The sequence below is a fragment of the Myodes glareolus genome, chromosome 3 (genome assembly GCF_982192425.1).
Source record: "Myodes glareolus chromosome 3, mMyoGla1.1, whole genome shotgun sequence".
Classification (NCBI taxonomy): domain Eukaryota; kingdom Metazoa; phylum Chordata; class Mammalia; order Rodentia; family Cricetidae; genus Myodes; species Myodes glareolus.
Window position 1 is genome coordinate 73,514,768 of NC_142028.1, and position 19,252 is coordinate 73,534,019.

General features: G+C 38.5%; 1 protein-coding gene across 5 annotated transcripts in view; it reads right to left on the bottom strand.

Annotated features, from left to right (window-relative positions):
- The window catches only part of Foxj3 (forkhead box J3), a 110,050-nt gene that overhangs the window by 5,879 nt on the left and 84,919 nt on the right, over positions 1-19,252 (bottom strand). For 3 of the 5 annotated variants that reach the window (XM_085686493.2, XM_085686491.2, XM_085686492.2), the window contains 6 exons: positions 16,609-16,710; positions 9,117-9,245; positions 5,216-5,390; positions 4,281-4,694; positions 2,007-2,108; positions 288-479 (listed from right to left, as the gene is read on the bottom strand). In XM_085686493.2, coding sequence (XP_085542619.1) covers positions 288-479; positions 2,007-2,108; positions 4,281-4,694; positions 5,216-5,390; positions 9,117-9,245; positions 16,609-16,710 — 1,114 coding nt within the window. The remainder of the gene's footprint in view (positions 1-287; positions 480-2,006; positions 2,109-4,280; positions 4,695-5,215; positions 5,391-9,116; positions 9,246-16,608; positions 16,711-19,252) is intronic. The other 2 variants (XM_085686495.2, XM_085686494.2) reach the window with 1 other exon arrangement.

Genomic DNA, 19,252 nt, shown 5'->3' on the forward strand with positions numbered 1-19,252 from the left:
TACACAAATTTAAAGTGAAATAATTTCATAACTCTGTTTTTTTAGAAAACACAGGCATCTTTTACAGACCTGTAAAGTTACAGATGACAAAGGATAGCAGGACATAATGCACACAAATGACAAAGTTAGCCTGTCACCTCAAAATTTGAAAGACACACTTAAATCATTTGCCATCACTCATTTCTGACAAATAACACAATGTAGATGGATCAACATCACCCTGAGTGACACGTCACACACCTGTTGCCTAAGACAGTGAATTTATGTATATGTACATAAGACCATACCTGCCCCAATGTGTTGGGAAGGCTTTGCTGGGTGCATGGCACCATGACAGACGTTCTGTTGAACATTGCTCTGTGAGTGGATAAGGCCAGTCTGTGTGAAGAACTGATTAAGAGAGGAACAGAGATCAGCAAACTGAACCTGATCTAACGACCAGTTCTTGAGATCCGCCTGTCTCATACTCTCCATCAGACCTACAAGGAAAGATGTGGGATACAGTGAGCACAACTCTAACACTGCAGGAACACCAATGCAAGTCTTTTCAACCCCCAGGCCCCATCACTCAGGTCTTCTGATGTGGCAGTTGCTTGTGCAATGAAAAGTGACATTTTATGATACTTAAGATTACCCAAGGGGCTCACAGTCCTAGGCTTGAAACACTCAGACCTGGATCCAATCCCCAAAACCTGCATTTTAAAAAAAGGGGCCAGATTTGGTGGCATACTTGTAATCATGGTGCTTGCTCCCAAAGATAGGTCCTTGGAACTCACTGGTCAGTCAGTCTATCCTACTTAGTAAGTTCCAGGCCTGTGAGAGACCCTGTCTCAAAAATGGGGGTAGAGCTGTATGAGGGCCTGAGTTTAGATTCCCCAGAACCTGACTAAAAGTGAGTACTGGCACATGCCTATAATCCAAGCTCAGAGAAGCTAAGGGTGGAAGCAGCAGAAAGAACACGAACAGCGGATGAAAACAAAACAAAACATGATGGTCACAACACACCAGGAGGATCACAGGAGGACAACCACTCTAGGTAAAGCAGTAAACTCCAGGTTCAATGAGAACCCCCCCCCCCAAAAGGTGGAGAAAACCTATCAATCCCTGGCCTGCATGTATGCAAGCATACCCACATATACCATACACACACAAAAATTAGGTCAAAGAGATGGCTTGTTGTAGGATAAGTTTTTGAACACTGTGAAAAGGTGTCTCTGTCCAAGGTGCTTTCTGATAGGTTTAATAAGAAACTGAATGGCCAATAGCTAGGCAGTAGAGAATAGGCAGGAATTCCAGGGAAAGGGAGGAACTCGAGAAGAAACTGAGGCGCATGGATACAGTATGGAAGAGAAGTAATGAGCTACATGGCAAAAACATAGATTAAAATAAACAGGTTAATTGAAATTAGACAAGTTAGTTGGGAACATATCTAAGCTAAAGTCAAGCATTCATAACTAATAAAAATGATTCCCAAGAATCATCCTCTGACATGTACATATGCGCCTTGTGCATATGGATATACGTGTGTGTTGGCACTCCTTATACACATACTAGACACATGCAATAAGACATGGGGGGATAAAAGTAAAAGGTGAACGGCAACCAGGGAACAACACTTGTGATTGTCCCATGGCCTCAAAAAGAAAACTGATTCTTTCAAACATGGCTAGTATTCCTGCAGAACTCTTATATGTAATGTTTTCCTACATCAACTGGCTAATTTATTAGAAATTTTTATAAATAATGTCCATTAATAACACTGCAAAAGCCATGTCTTTATATAAGACAATGTGTTCTCTCTCCCCCCTCTCTCTCATTTGCTATGCTATGTAGTCTATAGCAGGCTTCACTTTTAGCAATTCTCTTACCTCTGCTCACCAAATGCTGGAAGAGCAGATATACCAACATATCTGGTAGGAGATGTTGATTTCAACAACAAAGATACAGTGTTTCAGAGAAAATAGATTCATGGTATTTGGTTCTGTGTGAAAGGACCCAACCCTTACCTTGGAACTGGGAAAGGTCTACGTCTGACCAGTTAACACTGCTGGCAATTCGACAGCTTTCCTTCAGCATGTCAAGTGTTGCATACCAATCACTTGAAACACCTAAAAAGTAATGATGACAATACTGTTAACTCTGGGATAGTGACTGCTGAAGAATACATATAGAAGACAGTGAGTGGCCTTATTTCTGACATTGGCTGATCCTGTCTAGTCTTAGAAAGGGATGTTTACCAATTGTATCAGGCCTTGAATCAACTTCCTTCGAGTTCCATGCCTCTCCATTTTTCAAGTAAAATAAAGAGAACACCAACAGGTAGTGTAAGATCCTGGCAATGAACTTAAGGTTTTAATTTTGGTCTTCTAATCTCTAGTCTGACAGTCTGCAAAACAGCCTTATCGCCAGCCTTATCGCCTTAAAAGCAAAACTTGGTGCTGGCTCTTTTCGTCTGTCCAGTATAAATAATGACCAGGAAGGGAAACTCTCATGCAAATGAGTGTTCTTGCCTCTTTCAAATTTCATTTTTCTACTTTGTAGCTGACCTTAGAAGATGCATTGTTGTTGGGGATAATGATCATGGAAGAGCATTTGCCTAGTGTGTGATGAGGCCATAGATTCTTATACTACCAAAAAGTTATTCTCTTCATAAGATATAATGAACAGTTTCTATTTGGAAGCAACATAGTACAAGCAAATGCTCCAACCTATGGTAGTGGATAGGATTATACAGTGAAAGGGGCTGCTAACAAGCTTGGGCAACCTCAGGAATCAGAAATGCCTTAACACAGTCTTCCAGAAGTGAGTAAATGCTACCCACTAAATAAGCACAGCTGGCTTTAGTCCTTTTTGACTATCTGGTGTTATGGATGTCCAAGTCACCCATTAGCAGTGTCATCATATGCAAATGGCTTCAGTTTTTTTTGAGTTGTGCTTTGCCTATCTATAGAATTTGTTAAGCTATACTTGATTTGGAAGAATAATAATGTATCTGGGCTGTCTAGTACACAATGAGTACTCAAGTAAGTAGCTTCTGTTCCTGTTCTCATCCTTCCATTCCTCTCTATTAAAGAAATTTTGTTTAGCCCCACCTCATACGCATGGGATATATAATTCACTGGAATGCACAGAGCCACTGAGATTACTTCTAACTCCCAAGGGGTGACTTCTCTCTGTCCGGTGCCACTGGCAAAGAAGTCTGATGAGATTGCCAATCGTTGATTCTAACTGGACTTTTTCTCTCTAGCACCACAGACTTCTATTTCCTGAAACCACCCGATCTGTCATTAACCATTCCCTGAGACATACAAATAACAAGCTTAAGTTCTTGAAGACTATATAAATATTTACAAGGCATACAATACCATTTTCCTTGTCCCTAAAAGAACTTTAATTCTACAATACAACTTTCACATGACATTTATCTAAAAATAACTGCAAAATGTCTAAGAAATATTTCATTAAGACAGAAAATTTTCAATTATAGAGTCTATTTAGAATTATTAACTTGGAAAATAAAACCAACCATTAAAGTCAAACAAAAAACTCTCTCTCTCTCTCTCTCTCTCTCTCTCTCTCTCTCTCTCTCTCTCTCTCTCTCTCTCTCTCTCAGACAGGGTTTCTCTGTAGCTTTTGGAGCCTGTCCTGGAACTAGCTCTTGTAGACCAGGCTGGACTCGAACTCACAGAGATCTGCCTGGCTCTGCCTCCCGGTCCTGGGATTAAAGGTGTGCGCCACCAACGCCTGGCTGTTCAATAGATTCTTAAAATACTCATTTAAAAATATTCGTTTTGATTTTTTGTTTGTTTTAGTAAAATAGAAGGTAAACATAGGTTTGAGACTAGCTCAGACTGCCTGTTGAGAAACTCCTAAAAAGATAAACAAAAACAACAAGTAATTTACTCTAAATCATAAGAGTGGTAACAAAGATTCAAACAGAGATCTTTATGGCATAACTTGTGATGTTTCTTGTACACTTACATAGACTCACAGGAGTGCAAATAGATCACACATTCCAGTCATTCAAATCTCACTAAAAGCAGTGGTCGGGGCAACATAAGAATATAAACAAAACTTGTAAGGCTGAGTTTGCCTATGCTGATTTTAATTAAGGAAATCTATAGGTCACCCATGGGTTGAATAAGATGTAAACTACAGGACTATAGTAAAGAAAGAAGGGAAACAAGTAAAAAAGGTTTCAGTAGTAAGTTCTGCAGGAGGCCCAAATAACAAAGGACAGGTTTAATTCAGTTATTCAAACACAAGCAGAAGAAACTTACCAGAATTACAGGATACCTGTTGTGGGGGTGGGGGTGGCTGATGTGCTAATGTCTGATGCTGATGGTTTGGATGGTGCTGTATGTGCTGATGTGGAGAGGGGTGCTGGGAATGGGGCGGCTGGAGCTGGCTGTGTTGCTGTGGGTGTGATGCTGGGTGCTGGGGACGCTGTGGGTGTTGTGGTAAACCATGCGGTCGATGGGGTGTGTGTGGAGAGGGCTGTGTGTGCATTTGTGGGTGGGACAGCGAGACCGGTGCAACCGAATTACTACCTGTGGCATTGAGGCCACTGTGACTGTTGGGCAGGCTGCTTTGGTTACTGTGTGGGTGAGAGCTCACTGTACTGCTAGGAGAGTGCTGATAGGAACATGAAGTGTGGGGCTGCTGGGACGATTCGGAAGGGATGCTCATCAAACCTAAAACAGAGTAAGAGCATTCACGGTTAAATTTCCTTCTATCTTATGAAACTTGCAGTAGAATTATTTACAGAGTAAGGCATTCATATGTAAGAAAGCAATACATGAACAAACATGCACTCATGCACACACATACATAGTTTTTTAAAACTGCCATAAACAAACCCACAAACATGGTGATATTAAGTTCCAGGGGCTTCTCAGTGCTAATGCTAGTCAGAATGAAAAGAAAACCCATGTGTTCTTGTGGTGTAACCACTACCACTCCAACATCCACAGATGTGGTGTGAGAATTCTTTAGCACAGTGCTCTAGGACACCCTCGTAATCAAGTCAACTATGCATGCAAGTTGAAATCAATGTGTCATTCCTTTGCCACAACATAAATATACACAGAGATCAGTAAATCACAAGAGGCCTAATAAATCTCACCCAAACCTCATTGTAACTGTTCTAAAATTAAGCAAGACTAACAGCTAGTCTGTGAAATTAAAACATCTATATTACCAAAAAGAAGCTCACCTTGTTGACTGAGTGACTGCTCAAAAACTGACTTATAAAGACTCCGAAATGAGGCACTGAGATCTTCAAAGTTGTATTCTGTGAAAAGCAGTTGTTTATCTCGTTCTGGAAGGTTATACTGCGGCTGCTGCTGAGGCGTTAATGATTGAGAGACTGGTTCTGGATGATTAGTCACCTAATAAAAGACAACAATGAATATAATGGCTTGATATTAGTGTCAACCTGAAATTCAGTCAATCACTTCAGCCTATGGCTTTCCCATCTTTTAACCAGGCACACCTTTGAAGGGTCATAGGAAAATCACTGGCATGAATCTTGAGGAACCACAGAAATCCAATCCAGCTTCCACTTGCACAAGCAAGACAGTAAGTTCAAAGAAATTCAATGACTTTGTGAAGACACTGCAAGTGAGCGACAAGCTGAGACTGGAATTCTCCCTGTCTCTCTGCATCGGATTTCAACAGACTGCACTATGCTATAAAGCTACCAAACCCTGCTTCCATTTCTCTGTATCATCTTCATGTAAGTTCAAATACCATCAGCAGACATAGGACACTGACCAAAACAGCATTCATCGATTTTAGAAGGAACTGAAGGAAACATGAATGGAATGGATAACAATACAGAAGACTGGAGGGCCTGTCCAGCATGTACAATACCGTGACAGCAATTCTAATACTAACTCTTGTCCCCCTAAAGAAACCCAAACAATGACTCCCAAATCTGCAAACCCAAAGGAAATCCTGAGTTATACAGATAGCATAGATATACCGCCAAGACCTCAAAAAATAAGAAGCATTGAGTGTATGTTAAGTTTAAAAGGCATATTTGTTCATTTATGCTTGGGTCAGTTAGCTGCCCGCATGCTATGTCATGTATGCAATCATGAGCCCCTGAAATCCTAGCAGGCCTAAGACAATATGGGGAGTACAGAGAAGCTCAGAGGTCATTTAGTCTGGTATATACAACTGTGAACAAGATTTAGCTCTGAAAACTGTACAGCCTGAAAAGACATTTTTTAAAAAAATAACTACATACCTTTTATTATTTTTTGTCATGCTAGAGATGGAACCCAAGGTTCTACATATGCTAGGCAAATGCTCTGCCATGAGTTACAACTACAGCCCTTCATCAACTGTATTTTTGAAGTGATAAACTACCATTTGTTTAGTGTTCTGTAATTTAAGGTCTGTATATTTACTAAAACTTTAGTTATTCAAAATGATGCTCATATGGCATTTGCAATAATAAGGAAAATATTAATTTTCTTTTTTTCTTTGGTTTTTCTAATTCTAGTTCCAAGAGATCTAAAGACCCTTACATACATATCCACAGACACATATGAATACAAAATATCCATACTTATAAGATAAAAATAAATAAACCTCTTTACATTTTAAATTTTTTTTTATGTAGAGGAATGACTCCATCAGCTACATCCTGGTAACCTTACATATGACCACACAAATTATAAAGGAAAAGTCCAAGGGCAGAATTTTAATGTCATACTCTGATAATTCCCAAACATGACAAGAAGTGGTTTTGTGAAGGGTGCCCTATCTTGTGAGTCAACCATGGGGCAGTTTCTCATTGGTCTCCCTGGCTCAGTGAAGGACAGGTTTGTCTGATTCCCAAAATGGCTATTGCTGCAAGATATAAAACTGTTCAACTGCCATATAAAATCCATTGCTCCAGTAGAGAACATGCTGTCTGCACATGGATAGTCTGGTTTGATATTGCCATGTGATATGTAGGAACTGCCATCATTCTGATCTGTTTACAGTGCACAGTATTACTTACCTATAATCATACACTTTTAACTTTTATGCAGATTTTTTGTTTTGTTTTGTTTTAATCCGACAAGGTTTCTGTGTGGAGTCCTGGCTATCCTAAAACTCACTCTGTAGACCAGGCTGTCTAAAATTCACGGAGATCTGTCTGTCTCTGCCTCCCAAGTACTGGGATTAAAAGTGTGCATCACCACCGCCTGGTCCTTTATGTAGATTCTTAAACTAATCTATTTAAGTAATAAAACTGCTTAATCACATATAAATTATCATCTAAGGTTACAGACTTGTAGCTGACTGACACTTTGTTGGGTTTTTGCTGTTGTTTTTGGTTTCTCAAGGCAGGGTTTCTCCATGTGGTCCTGGCTGTCCTGGAACTCACACTGTAACCCAGGCTGGCCTCAGACCCAAGAGATCCATCTGCTTCTGTTGTATTAAAGGTGTATGCCACCACCACCTGGCAACACTTTGTTGTTAAATGAAAGTAGCAGTCTATAATGCCTAGTTGAACAGTCTGACACACTCACACAACAGGTGTGACATGCTAGTTCTTTTGTTCTCTAGTCTGAGGAATGTTGTTGCCCCTCCCCTCCCCCAACCTTCTTTCTCATAGACAAGGTCTCAGGTAACCCAGTCTGAATCTGAGCTCATTATATACCTGAGACTGGCATTTTAGCTTCTGATCCTCCTTCCTCCACATCTCAAGTACTGGGATTACAGACCGGTACTACCTGCCCAAATGTAAGGCTTCATGCATGCTAGACGAGCACTCTATCAATGGAACTACAGTCTCAGACCCAATAAATGTTTAATGCTCACTTTTATGTTACAATATTAAGCCCTAATCTTTGATTTCTTTGGTATCAAGACACTTAAGCAACTAAAAATCATTAAATGTTCGCTTACAAACAATCTCTTCATTTCTTTAATCACCTAAGTACAGTAGGCTCTCCACATCTGTGGGTTCCATGTCTGTGGATTCAACCAAACAGATAAAAAATATTTGGGGGGAAATTCTTTTGTCACGTACATTATAATAGGTATTTAAGTCCTTGAAAGAGGATTTAAAATAAGTGAACTGTGTAGGCCACATGCAAGTACTACACCATTATGTACAAGGGACATGAACATTGTGCTAGGTAGGTTTTTGTCAACTTGTAAACATTTGTGAAGAGGGAACCTCTTCTGAGAAGGTGTCTCCATTAGACTGGCCCATGGGGCATTTTTTTTTTTTTTAAACTAACGATTATAGGAGAAGATCCTGGCCCACTGTCAGAAGTGTTATCTCTGGGCTGGTGCTCCTGGGAGTTAAAAGAAAGCAAGCTAAGCAAGCCATGAGGAGTAAGTCACTAAGCAGCACCCAACTGTAGCTGCTACTTCAGTTCCTGCCTACTGGGTTTCTGCCTTGATTTCTTATAGTGGACTGTATGCTCTAAGCAAATAAACCCTTTCTTCCCCAATTTGCTTTTGGTCATGGTATCACAACAACAGAAACCTAACTAGAACAAGCATTCCCTGATTTTCATACCTACTGGTGAAGAAGAGAGGCTTTGTATCTTTGTCCTGTGTGCTTTTCCTATTACAACAATGAATAGCATGTTGTATAACTCTTGCTTGGGGCCTGTACTGTTTAACAGGAAGGACTGTAACCTGATCTTCCAAAAAGAACATCTGATAACCCAATGGTCATCTTCTTATAAGAGGTAACAAATGAGTCAAATGAGTGCAAGAGTAAGAATATTTATACACAAGTCCCTCACACCATGGCTTTATTTTCCAGACTGAAATTTAAAAAAAAAAAAAAATCAGACTGCTCTACTGGCTGAATTTATTAACTGAGTAGAGAGAAATACACATTTCCTCTTTCTTTCACTTATTTTATTTATATGTATGTGCTGGTATGCATGTGCCATGACACACATGTGGAGGTGAGAGGATAACTTGAAGGTATCAGTTCTTTCTCTGCACCATGTGGATTCTGGGGATGGAATTTACGGAGCTACCTCATTAGCCCACATATTCTTTTTTTTTAAAGTTGGCATTTAATGTATGCTTGGTTGAATTTCTGTACTAAATGAATATCTAACAAAGAAACTAACTTCATCAGGACTTACCGGTGTGTAACTATGCACACTTCCAACACTGTTTAAATTAACAGATGCCAAACTCTGGTCTGAGAGACTGTTGTTAAGGCTGCTGCGTGGGCTATCACTGCCGTCCTGATCAGTGTTGTACAATGTTACCTGGAATGTAAAGAAAAGCAGCATCTGAATACACAGTTCCTACAGTGAAGAGGGCTATAAAGCAGCACTACAAAACCAAAACTGACCCTACAGCATAAAATAAAAAGCCAGTGGTCTTCCCTTCATGGTCTGTGCCAATTCTAAGTTCAAATGTTAATTCCTTAATCACTACCATGAAACGATTTTCTTAATGTTCTCAATCTCAAGAACATACTTTTCTAGAACATAAACAAAATGTAACAGGTATAATTAGTAAATATTTAATATGAGAAGGCAATAAAAAAAACCTGTCATGTGTAGATATGTGTGGTAGATGTGTCCACATATGCATACAAGTGTGTTCCTCTGGTGGTATTTTGTTTGTGGTCTAGCAAAAGTTTGCCTGAAGATCAGAGCGTAGAGCAAGCCACTAGCCATAGAGGCCAGGCAGTGGTGGCACACATCTTTAATCCCAACACTTGGGAGACAGAGAGATCTCTGTAAAGTCAAGGCCAACCTGGTATACCTGAGACTGACCCAGTCTAACACAGAAACAGAGTCAGGTAGTGTGGCTCACACCTTTAATCCCAGCATTTGGGAGTCACACACCTTTAATCCCAGCACAAGGGATAGAGGTGAAGTGAAGAAGGAATATGGCTGGTGGAGAGAGGAATATAAAGCAGGAAGAGACAGGAGCTCAAGGCATTCAGTCTGACATTTTGTAGAGAAAGCATTCATTCAGTCTGATAATTCATAGAGATAGGATTGCCCCTCTGGTCTGAGGTAGAGGTAAGAACTGTCTAGTGGTTGTCTGCTCTTCTCTGATCTTTCAGCTTTCATTCCCTAATATCTGACTCCGAGTTTTTATTATTAAGACAAACTAGAATTCACACTACATGGTTCCTTTTAAAAAAAATTCAAAAGCATCACAGTGTTTCTTATATTAAAAACCCATAAAACTATGGATATTTGATTATTTTTAATTGGCATATATGGCATACTGAAAATTGTAACAACTTATAATTAACTCACTTAAATGGGCATTAACCCAATTTACATGCTAACATTAAAATATTCAACCCAGTAAAAAAGTAAAATGAAAGAGTGATGTTCTACATCTTTGTAAATTCTCAGTGTCTGACTTGATAGAAAACGCTTAGCTTCTCATTAGCTGCTCAACATGCAGTCGGTCGATGTGTTGCTTTAAGTGCAAGCACAAAAAGTATTAATGAACTCATGTGACTACGGATAGTCTTTGACACATCAAAATATGCCACATATCAAGTTTTAAAAAACTGAAGTTGAAATATGGAATTAGAAACCATGGCATTAAATTTTTTATACTCAGTCAAAATTTGTTCTACCTTGTACTTTGAAATAACTGCACATTATTATCTATACGTAATGTTATAACATCATCTGGAACACAATTTCTTAAATCATCTTCTAAGTGTTGACATATTTCACTATCACATCTGTTAACACCACCCCAATCCCATCAGAAACTGAAATATCTTAGCAGTGAGAAGGCGGCAGACTCATTGTAGTGGAGTCTCCTAAAATTCAAGGTCTTTCATTTGAAAGCTTGGATTTTACCTTAAGAACCAGTCAATACTGATTGTTTTTCCTGAAGAGCAGAATTGCTATGTAAAATATTACTTGCCAACACTTAAACTAAGTAATCTGTTACAGTTGTTCTTCCAAATGAAAACAGTAATCCGTGAACATGGCAGCTCCCAACTCAACCACACACACATGCTTTTTTTTAATACTCACTGTACTCAGTAAAATTTTCTGCATTCTCCCCACAGAATGCTAAACATGCATGTGCTCCGTAGGAACCATTCAGTACAACTATTTCTCCTGCTATATCAAAGTAAACCTAGTTTTAAATTTTGTTTAGCTTGAGATCTGTGGCAGTGGAGAATACAAAGACCTACTAGTACGGAGGGTGCTGTTACTTCAATTAGGCTAAAATGCAGTAGGTTAAAGTTATCTACCACTGGTTTGGGCACACCAGTGAAAAACAAATACAAAAACAACAAGTATGTTATTATGAGGCCAGCTCTGACGTCAATGGACTCATGACAAAGGACTGAGTTACTTGGACATGCTGAGCTGAAACCACCTCACTGTTTTCCCCAAGCCTTGTTGGCCTCATCTGCTCTACGATATGGACCATCTACAACTACTGATAGATTTTTCTTTTTCTTTTGTTTTTGTTTTTTTGAGACAAGGTTTCTCTGTAGCTTTGGTGACTGTCCTGGGACTAGCTCTTATAGACCAGGCTAGCCTCGAACTCACAGAGATCCATCCACCTGCCTCTGCCTCCTGAGTGCTGGTATTAAAGGCGTGTGCTGCCACCACCCCCCAGCAACCTGACAGGTTTTTCTATTCTAGAATTATTTATGGTTACTCCTTCACAACACCTTATTTTCGATATTATCTGCTCGAAATATTACTGTTTTCCTCCTATTAAAAATATTTTATCTGACTGAGAACTTTATTGCTATCTTTTATAATTTAGACTTCAGAGCTATGTAAAATTGATTTTTCTACACAGAAGACGATTTTCCCTTGTACACTTAATGAAGACATTGCTGAATTTATTCAAAGAGTCTATCTATTCTTATGTTAGTATCACAATTTCATTTATAGTAGGCATTCTCTTGCTTAATATTTGGAGGAACAAATTCTCCTTTAAGTTTGTGTGTACAGACTACAGTACCTCAGGTGCCAACATCAGCAATGTTATCTACTTCTTTGTGACAGTGATTCTCACTGACTTAGTTTATCAATTAAGCCACACTGGCTGGCCACTGAGTCAAGGATCCTCCCTTTCTCCCCCTCTTCAGTGGAGGGTTACAATGTACATCACCATGTCCAGCATCTTTACAAGGATTCTAGGATTCACCTAGGCACTCATGTTTGCAAGATTCTGTAGTATAAATATGAAATGCCCCCCTCCAGACTCACATATTTAGCACTTGGTCCCTAGCTGGTGGTGCCATTTGGGAAGGTTGTGAGGCCTTCAGGGGATGTGAACAGTGCCACACCACTTTCTGCTTTCTGAATGTTGATGCAATATGACCAGCTTGGCCTCTGCTGCCACGACATCTCCGCATGAGTGCAAATCCTTCCTCAAATTTTTTCTAGTCAGGTACTCTGTCACACAAATGAGCAAGTAACTATACTACAAGAGCCAATTGCCTTACCAACTGAGCTGTTCCCTAGGCCCATATTTTCTTTTTGGCCATTTGGCTTCCCACATTCCGTCCTTCCATCCATCCTCTTTCCCTTCCTTCCTCCCTCCCTAAAAGCATATCAGGATTTTGACTGACATCACATCAATATCAACTGGGAAAAAACTGACTTCTTTACAATAGTCATCTACATAAAGATTGTGTGTTTAGTTATAGCTTTATTTTCTGTCAATAATAATTTAAAATTTCATGTATAATTCATCTTTTATTTAATTCTAGGTACTTCGCATAGTTTAATGCTAACTTAAATGTCTCCCTTAAAATATCCTGAGCCACTGAGATATCTCAATGGAAAAATGGCATTTGCTGCCAAGTATAATGACCTCATTTTAAACTCTAGAACCCTCATGGTGGGAGGAGAAAAACAACTCCAGAAAGTTGTCCTCTGACCGTCACACACGTGCAATGGTCTGTGCGTCCATCTTCCTTCCCACAGTTAATTTTTTAAAAATACATTTTTAAAAAATCTGTCTGTGGATAGTTACAGAAATACAACTGATTTCTAAGATCAAATACTGGTCTACTATCAAGAGAGTTTACTATTTACATCTTAAAACACTATCACTTTATCTGTATATGCTTTTGAGATTTTTATGTAAACAATCAAGTTATCTGTGAATGACAACTCAACAGCTTCTTTTATCTCCCCATGTGTCTACATAATATCTTCAACATGTCTTTTAGCTTCTCTGTGAACAGCATTCGTAACAGTTTTAATAATTGTTCCTAGACTAATTGTACCAACCATGTTATTTCAGGTCTGACTGAAATTCTCCACATTACTGGATGTTTTCTTCCTTCCTACTTCTCTGCCTGGTCCCTTCTTTTGCTTCAAGACCAGTGCTGGCCTGCAGGTATGCATCACCACACCCAGCTACTGACTGATACTTTCTTACCTCATACAATAATGATTTTCACCTTTTCCAGACATGTGTTTTTATGTCCTCATAAATGTTCTCTGGCTTCTCGTTTATTGAATAGTTACCTAAAATACTTTTCATTTCACTGACTTCTCATTTTATTACCATCATCCTTCACTTCGTTTGTTTTGCTTGTTTTCATACACCTAAGTCATTAATACTTAATCTTTGTGAGGCCTATTATATATAACTGAGGCTATTACTTTGTATCTCACAGGCTTAAGTCACTTGTATTTTTTCATTGACTTTCAAGTATTTTCCAATTTATACCATATTTCTATGATTCTTAATAGCCTACTGTTTTACAAATTCTGGAGGAACTTTCTGACTATCCTTTTGCTATGACCTTTCTGACTGTCCTTCTGCTATGACTTCTAAGCCTAATTCTACTGGAATGAAAAATACAATCTGTATGGTTATTAATACGTCTTCCAAATTTGCCGGGGCCTTCTTTACGACATAAGATAAATCAGCATTATATGACAGATTTTGGTAACTACTACATATTTTGAGACTGTTGTAATTTAGATTTTCTAATCTGGGTTCAAATTTTTCTACAACTCTAATGTAATTATTTTTTGTTGCTTGCTATTGTGATCTTGATTTCTTGTTCTGAGTTTATAAACATATGAAAAGCTAGGTAGTGGTGGTACATGCCTCTAAATCCAGCACTCAGGAGGCAGAGGCAGGAGGATCTCTGTGAGTTTGAGGCCAGCCTGGTCCAAGAAAGGCTCCAAAGCTACACAGAGAAGCCTTGTCTCGACTCCCCCACCCCAAAAAACATGTTAAAATCTACCATTATGAATAATGATCTGTCTATTTCCTCTTTCAATTCTGACAGTTTCTGAGGGTATGCTATTAGATGTATACAAATATTTGTTTCATAATAAAATACAAATACCCCTTATAAAATACAAATTTTCACTTAAGATGTATCTTTTATAAGTAGTGCCAAGGTGAACTTTTCTTCCCCTAACCAGTCTAAAACCCTTGTCTTTAAAGTTAAGTATTGTTTGTATTTACATTTCATGTTATTTCTGGTATAACTAGACTTAAATGCTTTTTCTTTTCTTCTATTTCTTCTTTTATCTTTCCCTTCCTATTTTTGAGATTTATCATATTTCCTTATTCCAATGGTATATTATTTTACTGATATTTAAAATAATCTGCAGCAGTAACTTATAAAGGCATGGGACTTTGATCAGTAATTTGTGGAAAATTATAGCTCTGGATGATCTCCAAACAGAATGTAGCTGTCTTCTAACAAGCATACTCACACACCACTCTACAAATAGCTCAGGCTAGTCTGTCATGGCCTGTGTTTAGTCAGAGAACAAACTCTAGCCAATATAACTTGGTATTCACAGCTCTCGCTAACTGAAATGCAATTTTTGTCCCCTGGAAAGACTGTTAGATTCTGGCTAGTGGTGAGTCTACTTTGTTTATAAATCTGAGCCCAAACTCGTAGAATTTGGACTTAATAAATACTTAAAAGTGGATATTGCTTACAGAAACCTCAACTCCCAATAATTCTCAGGATCTTGTCTCCTCCTAAATATCCATTCATTTCACAGTCCGCTCCCTCAGGTTTCTGCAGCCCTCACTCATGCCTGCTCAAGGCTGCTGTTCCTCTGATCTCTGACATGAATTGGTAAGATATGTTCCAATGGAAAATTTTATCTCGCCCCACATATTTGTCTGGTCCCGGAATCACTAGCTGTCTGTCTCCATTGCCTCCTTCCTCTTCGGCCCCTCATGTACATGTGCAAGTGTGGTTGTCCGTGTAGGGTGGAGAAAGACAGGCAGAATGATTTTTCTGGTATTGGGTATCTAAGAAAGAAATGCAAAAACTGCGACTTCTTAGACATCATATGACTTGGTCAAAGTCCTAACATTATTTCTTCCTGGGTCCTAATAACTTCAGTTGTCCATGGTTAGGCCCTCGGCATCTTTTAGACTACTGCAAAAGCTGTATTAGAGATTTCCAATTTCAAATCATACAATTCACCAGAAATTTTTCAGTTTAGCTGCACATCACTATAGAGTTGCTATTGAGATGTACAAATGTCTAGGCCCTATTCACATTGAGTAATCAAACTAGGATATCACAAAACTCCATCACTACCAGGAAACACACAAACACTCCCTTCCCAAGTGACTGTGATCATTCCACAGTTGCCATATGGAAAGAAAAAATATTATACTTCTACTCTAAGTGTCTTTTCAAAATTGTAATCTGATTATGTCACAAATAAAACCTTGATAATCTTAACCTTCCTACAAACAAATCCTATAGGTACACGATATAAAATTTGTACTTACATATGTGAATAAGAAAAATCAAAGACTGAAAAGCAGAAAACAGTGCAGATACAGCTAGGAAGAAGGCAAAAAACTCCAGGGACAAGGTGAAAACAAGAGTGACGAACATGAACATGAGTAACAGAGGCAGGAAGTCTCAAGACTCCATGGTTCAGAGGAAGAGCCAGCACGTGTGAAGACTTCTGACAGAGAACTTTCTTGGAAGAAGAGGCATTTGCACTCCACTGTGTATCTAGTCACCAATATCACCAAAAATACAGCAGACTACCAAATGTGATTTCTGGGTTTATTCTAGACTTGAATATGACAAAAATAGGCTGACTACCATTACAAAATCTCTACGCGGTTGTTAGAATTATGCAAATTGCTTGTTTTATGGGATTCTGTTGATGCCTATTATGTTGATTCTAGTAGAATCACCTGAGAGATAGGCCTGAACACACCCAAGAGGGATTTTCTTGATTACATTAGCTGCTGTGGAAAGACCCATCTTAGCTGTAGGGAAGACCATACCCTGGGTTAAGACCCTGGACTATGTAAAAATGGAGAAATCAAGCTAAGTACTGGCATTCATCACTCTGTAAACTGGGTTCCCAACACAATGGATTGTACTCTTAAATTGTGAGTCAGGATAAGCCCTTTCTCCCTCAAATTATTTATCAGAATACTTTATAAATCAACAAGAAAAGAAACTAAGAAGAAAATTTCATAAAATCTGACAATTATTTCCTTCAATTACATATTTGGAAAACCAATCAAATTTTCAAAACAAATTGAAAAAACATCTGAACTTCACCATAAACAACTCTACTGTCAATATAAAAGTAAACTAAATATATTACTCAAAGACATTCAGAAATGTTGAAAAAGTGGAATTACTTTGTTAGTCACAGTGTTGATTGCCAGAGTTGGAGAGGCACTTCCCGAAATAATACACTCCATTCCCAAAGAATCTGAATCTATGCTATATGGAGTTGAGGCCTAAAATACAAGAACAAAATAAACAATTATTAGCTCATATATCCAACAATTTGACACAGATTGAAAGGGATTTTATCAAAACCTCCAACATCTAGTTTTGTGTTTTTTAAATATGAAAATGAGCATCTACTAAAATCCCTTTCAAATTCTTACTATAATATGAAATGCTACTGACCTATTTCTATCAAGTCTACAGGTACAGCTACCCCCTCACAACTTCAATGAGTCTCACGATAGGGGAGTGTAGGGTGGAGCTGGCTCCTAACAACCTTCTTCACTTCTTTTCAGCCAGTTATCTACTCATAGCTGCAGGCTTGGAACTACCTTTCCCAGACTTATCTGCAGCTAGCTGCTGTGCTGCCACGTGACTATGTCAGTGGTCAATGGAATGTGAGTAATACATGGAATGTCTGCAGCTTTCTTTGAAAGAAGCTTGTTTGCCTGCGATCTCTTTCCCTTATATTATGCACTGGAATATACATATGATAGGACTAGTCTTGTTTATCCTGAAAGCTGAGTTAGGCAACAACCAAGAAACACTGGAAAAACAAGATTAGAAAGAATCTGGACATCTGAATGACAGCAGAGCAACAGGACTGTGAGTCCCACTGACCCAATCTACACTTCTGCCTTTACCTGAGAAATATATATAGTTTAAGCCTCTCTGGTATAATATTATTGTTATTGCTTGCACATAAAACAACAAAACAATATCATAAGTAATATGTCCTATGCACTGTTAAACATAAGTTTCCAAAACATTATACAATGTTGTCTGTTTTTAAAGAGTGTGTGTCTCAAAAATTCAACATCAATGTTAAAAGTTTAAGAAAAATAAATATAAGTAACTTGTAACCATGGTGCCAGTTTCTCTGGATAGAACTCTCACCTTCACATGCCAAAACTGAGCACAGACTCTTAAAGGCTCATACTTGGGGCTAGTTTCATCATTTAGTAACAGTAATTGTGGGCTTGCACGCTCTGGATTCATCCTACCCCCAGAAAGCAACAAGAAGTCCTAAAGAAAAATTAATCTACAGATGTCCATCTACAATTAAGATGTTAGAATGAAAAAGATACTAAAATGGCTATTAATATGCTCATGAAATAAAGAACATTTAAACAAAAACAAAAAAAAGCTCAGTGAAGAATTAAAAACACAAAAATGAATAAAATAAAAACTAGGTAAATATTATTTGTGAAAGAAAAATAATCAGTGGCATTGGCTTTATATAAGAATGGAAAAGGAGGGACTGGAGAGATGGCTCAGAGGGTAAGAGCACAGGGTGCTCTTCCAGAGGTCCCAAGTTCAATTCCCAGCAACCACATGGTGGATCACAACCATCTGTAATGAGACCTCGTGCCTTTCTTGCCAGGAGTACATTGTATGCTTAAGAAGTAAATAAAATCTTTAAAAAAAAAAAAAGAAAGGAAAAGGAAGAGGAAAGAATTAGTAAACTAAAAGGTTTATCAATAGGAACAATCTAACCTGAACAAAAACTAGAGAAAACAGAGAACTTCAGAAACTTGTATGACTCGCAAAAGGTCTCATCGGAGACTTCCCTACAATGTCAGAACCAATAAGTGCCTTTTTTTAATAAAGTAGAATGCGAAAATATTAAGGACCAGCAGTTTTTCTATTCTCCAACAATAAATTTACACATACTCATGAAACCCAAAATCTATTATCCAAGCTCATCAAAGTGAAACACTTTTACATGGACAATGATAAAGTACTTTAGAAACAAACTGAAGGAAAACACTAAAATGGCAGAAAGGCCTTTCACGTGTATTAAGTGAGAACAGTTAAAACGGTCACCCTACCTGAGGTAAATTATGAATTCAAGACAATACTCAAAATAGAAGGGCATTCTTCACAGAACCAGGAAAACCAACCAACCTACACTCATATAGAAGGGGAGATAAACAAAAACAAAAACTACAAAAACAAACAAAAAACAGAGCCAATTTTGAACAAAAAGAGCAAAGCTACAGGTATCACAACCCTTGTTTTCATACATAACAACAGAGTCACAGTAACAAAAGCAACACAATACCAATATAAAAACAGACATTTATGTCAATGGGCCAGACAACCCAGAAAAAAATTCACTCATTCTCAGTGTGCTGATTTTTTTCATCGGCTTGATACAAGCTTGGGTCACATGGGAAGAAAAAAAATCTCTGTTAATAAAATGCCCCTATCAGACAGGCCTACAGGTGTGCCTGTAGGCAACTTTCTTGATTAATGGTTGATAAGAGGGTCTAGCCCATTGTGGGCAGTGCCACCACTGTGCAAGTGGCCCCCGGGTGGTGTAGGAGGTCCTTCTGTATTTGTGTTGCTTTCATTAGTTGAATAAAGAAACTGCCTTGGCCTTTTGATAGGGCAGAACTTAGATAGGCGTGGAAAAGAGAACAGGATGCTGGAGAGAAGGGCAGTGTGGCAGACACCACGAAGCTCCAGCCTGAGACTGATGCTGGTTAGAATTTTTCCTGGTAAGCCATGACCTCGTGGGGTTACACAGATTGGTAGAAATGGGTT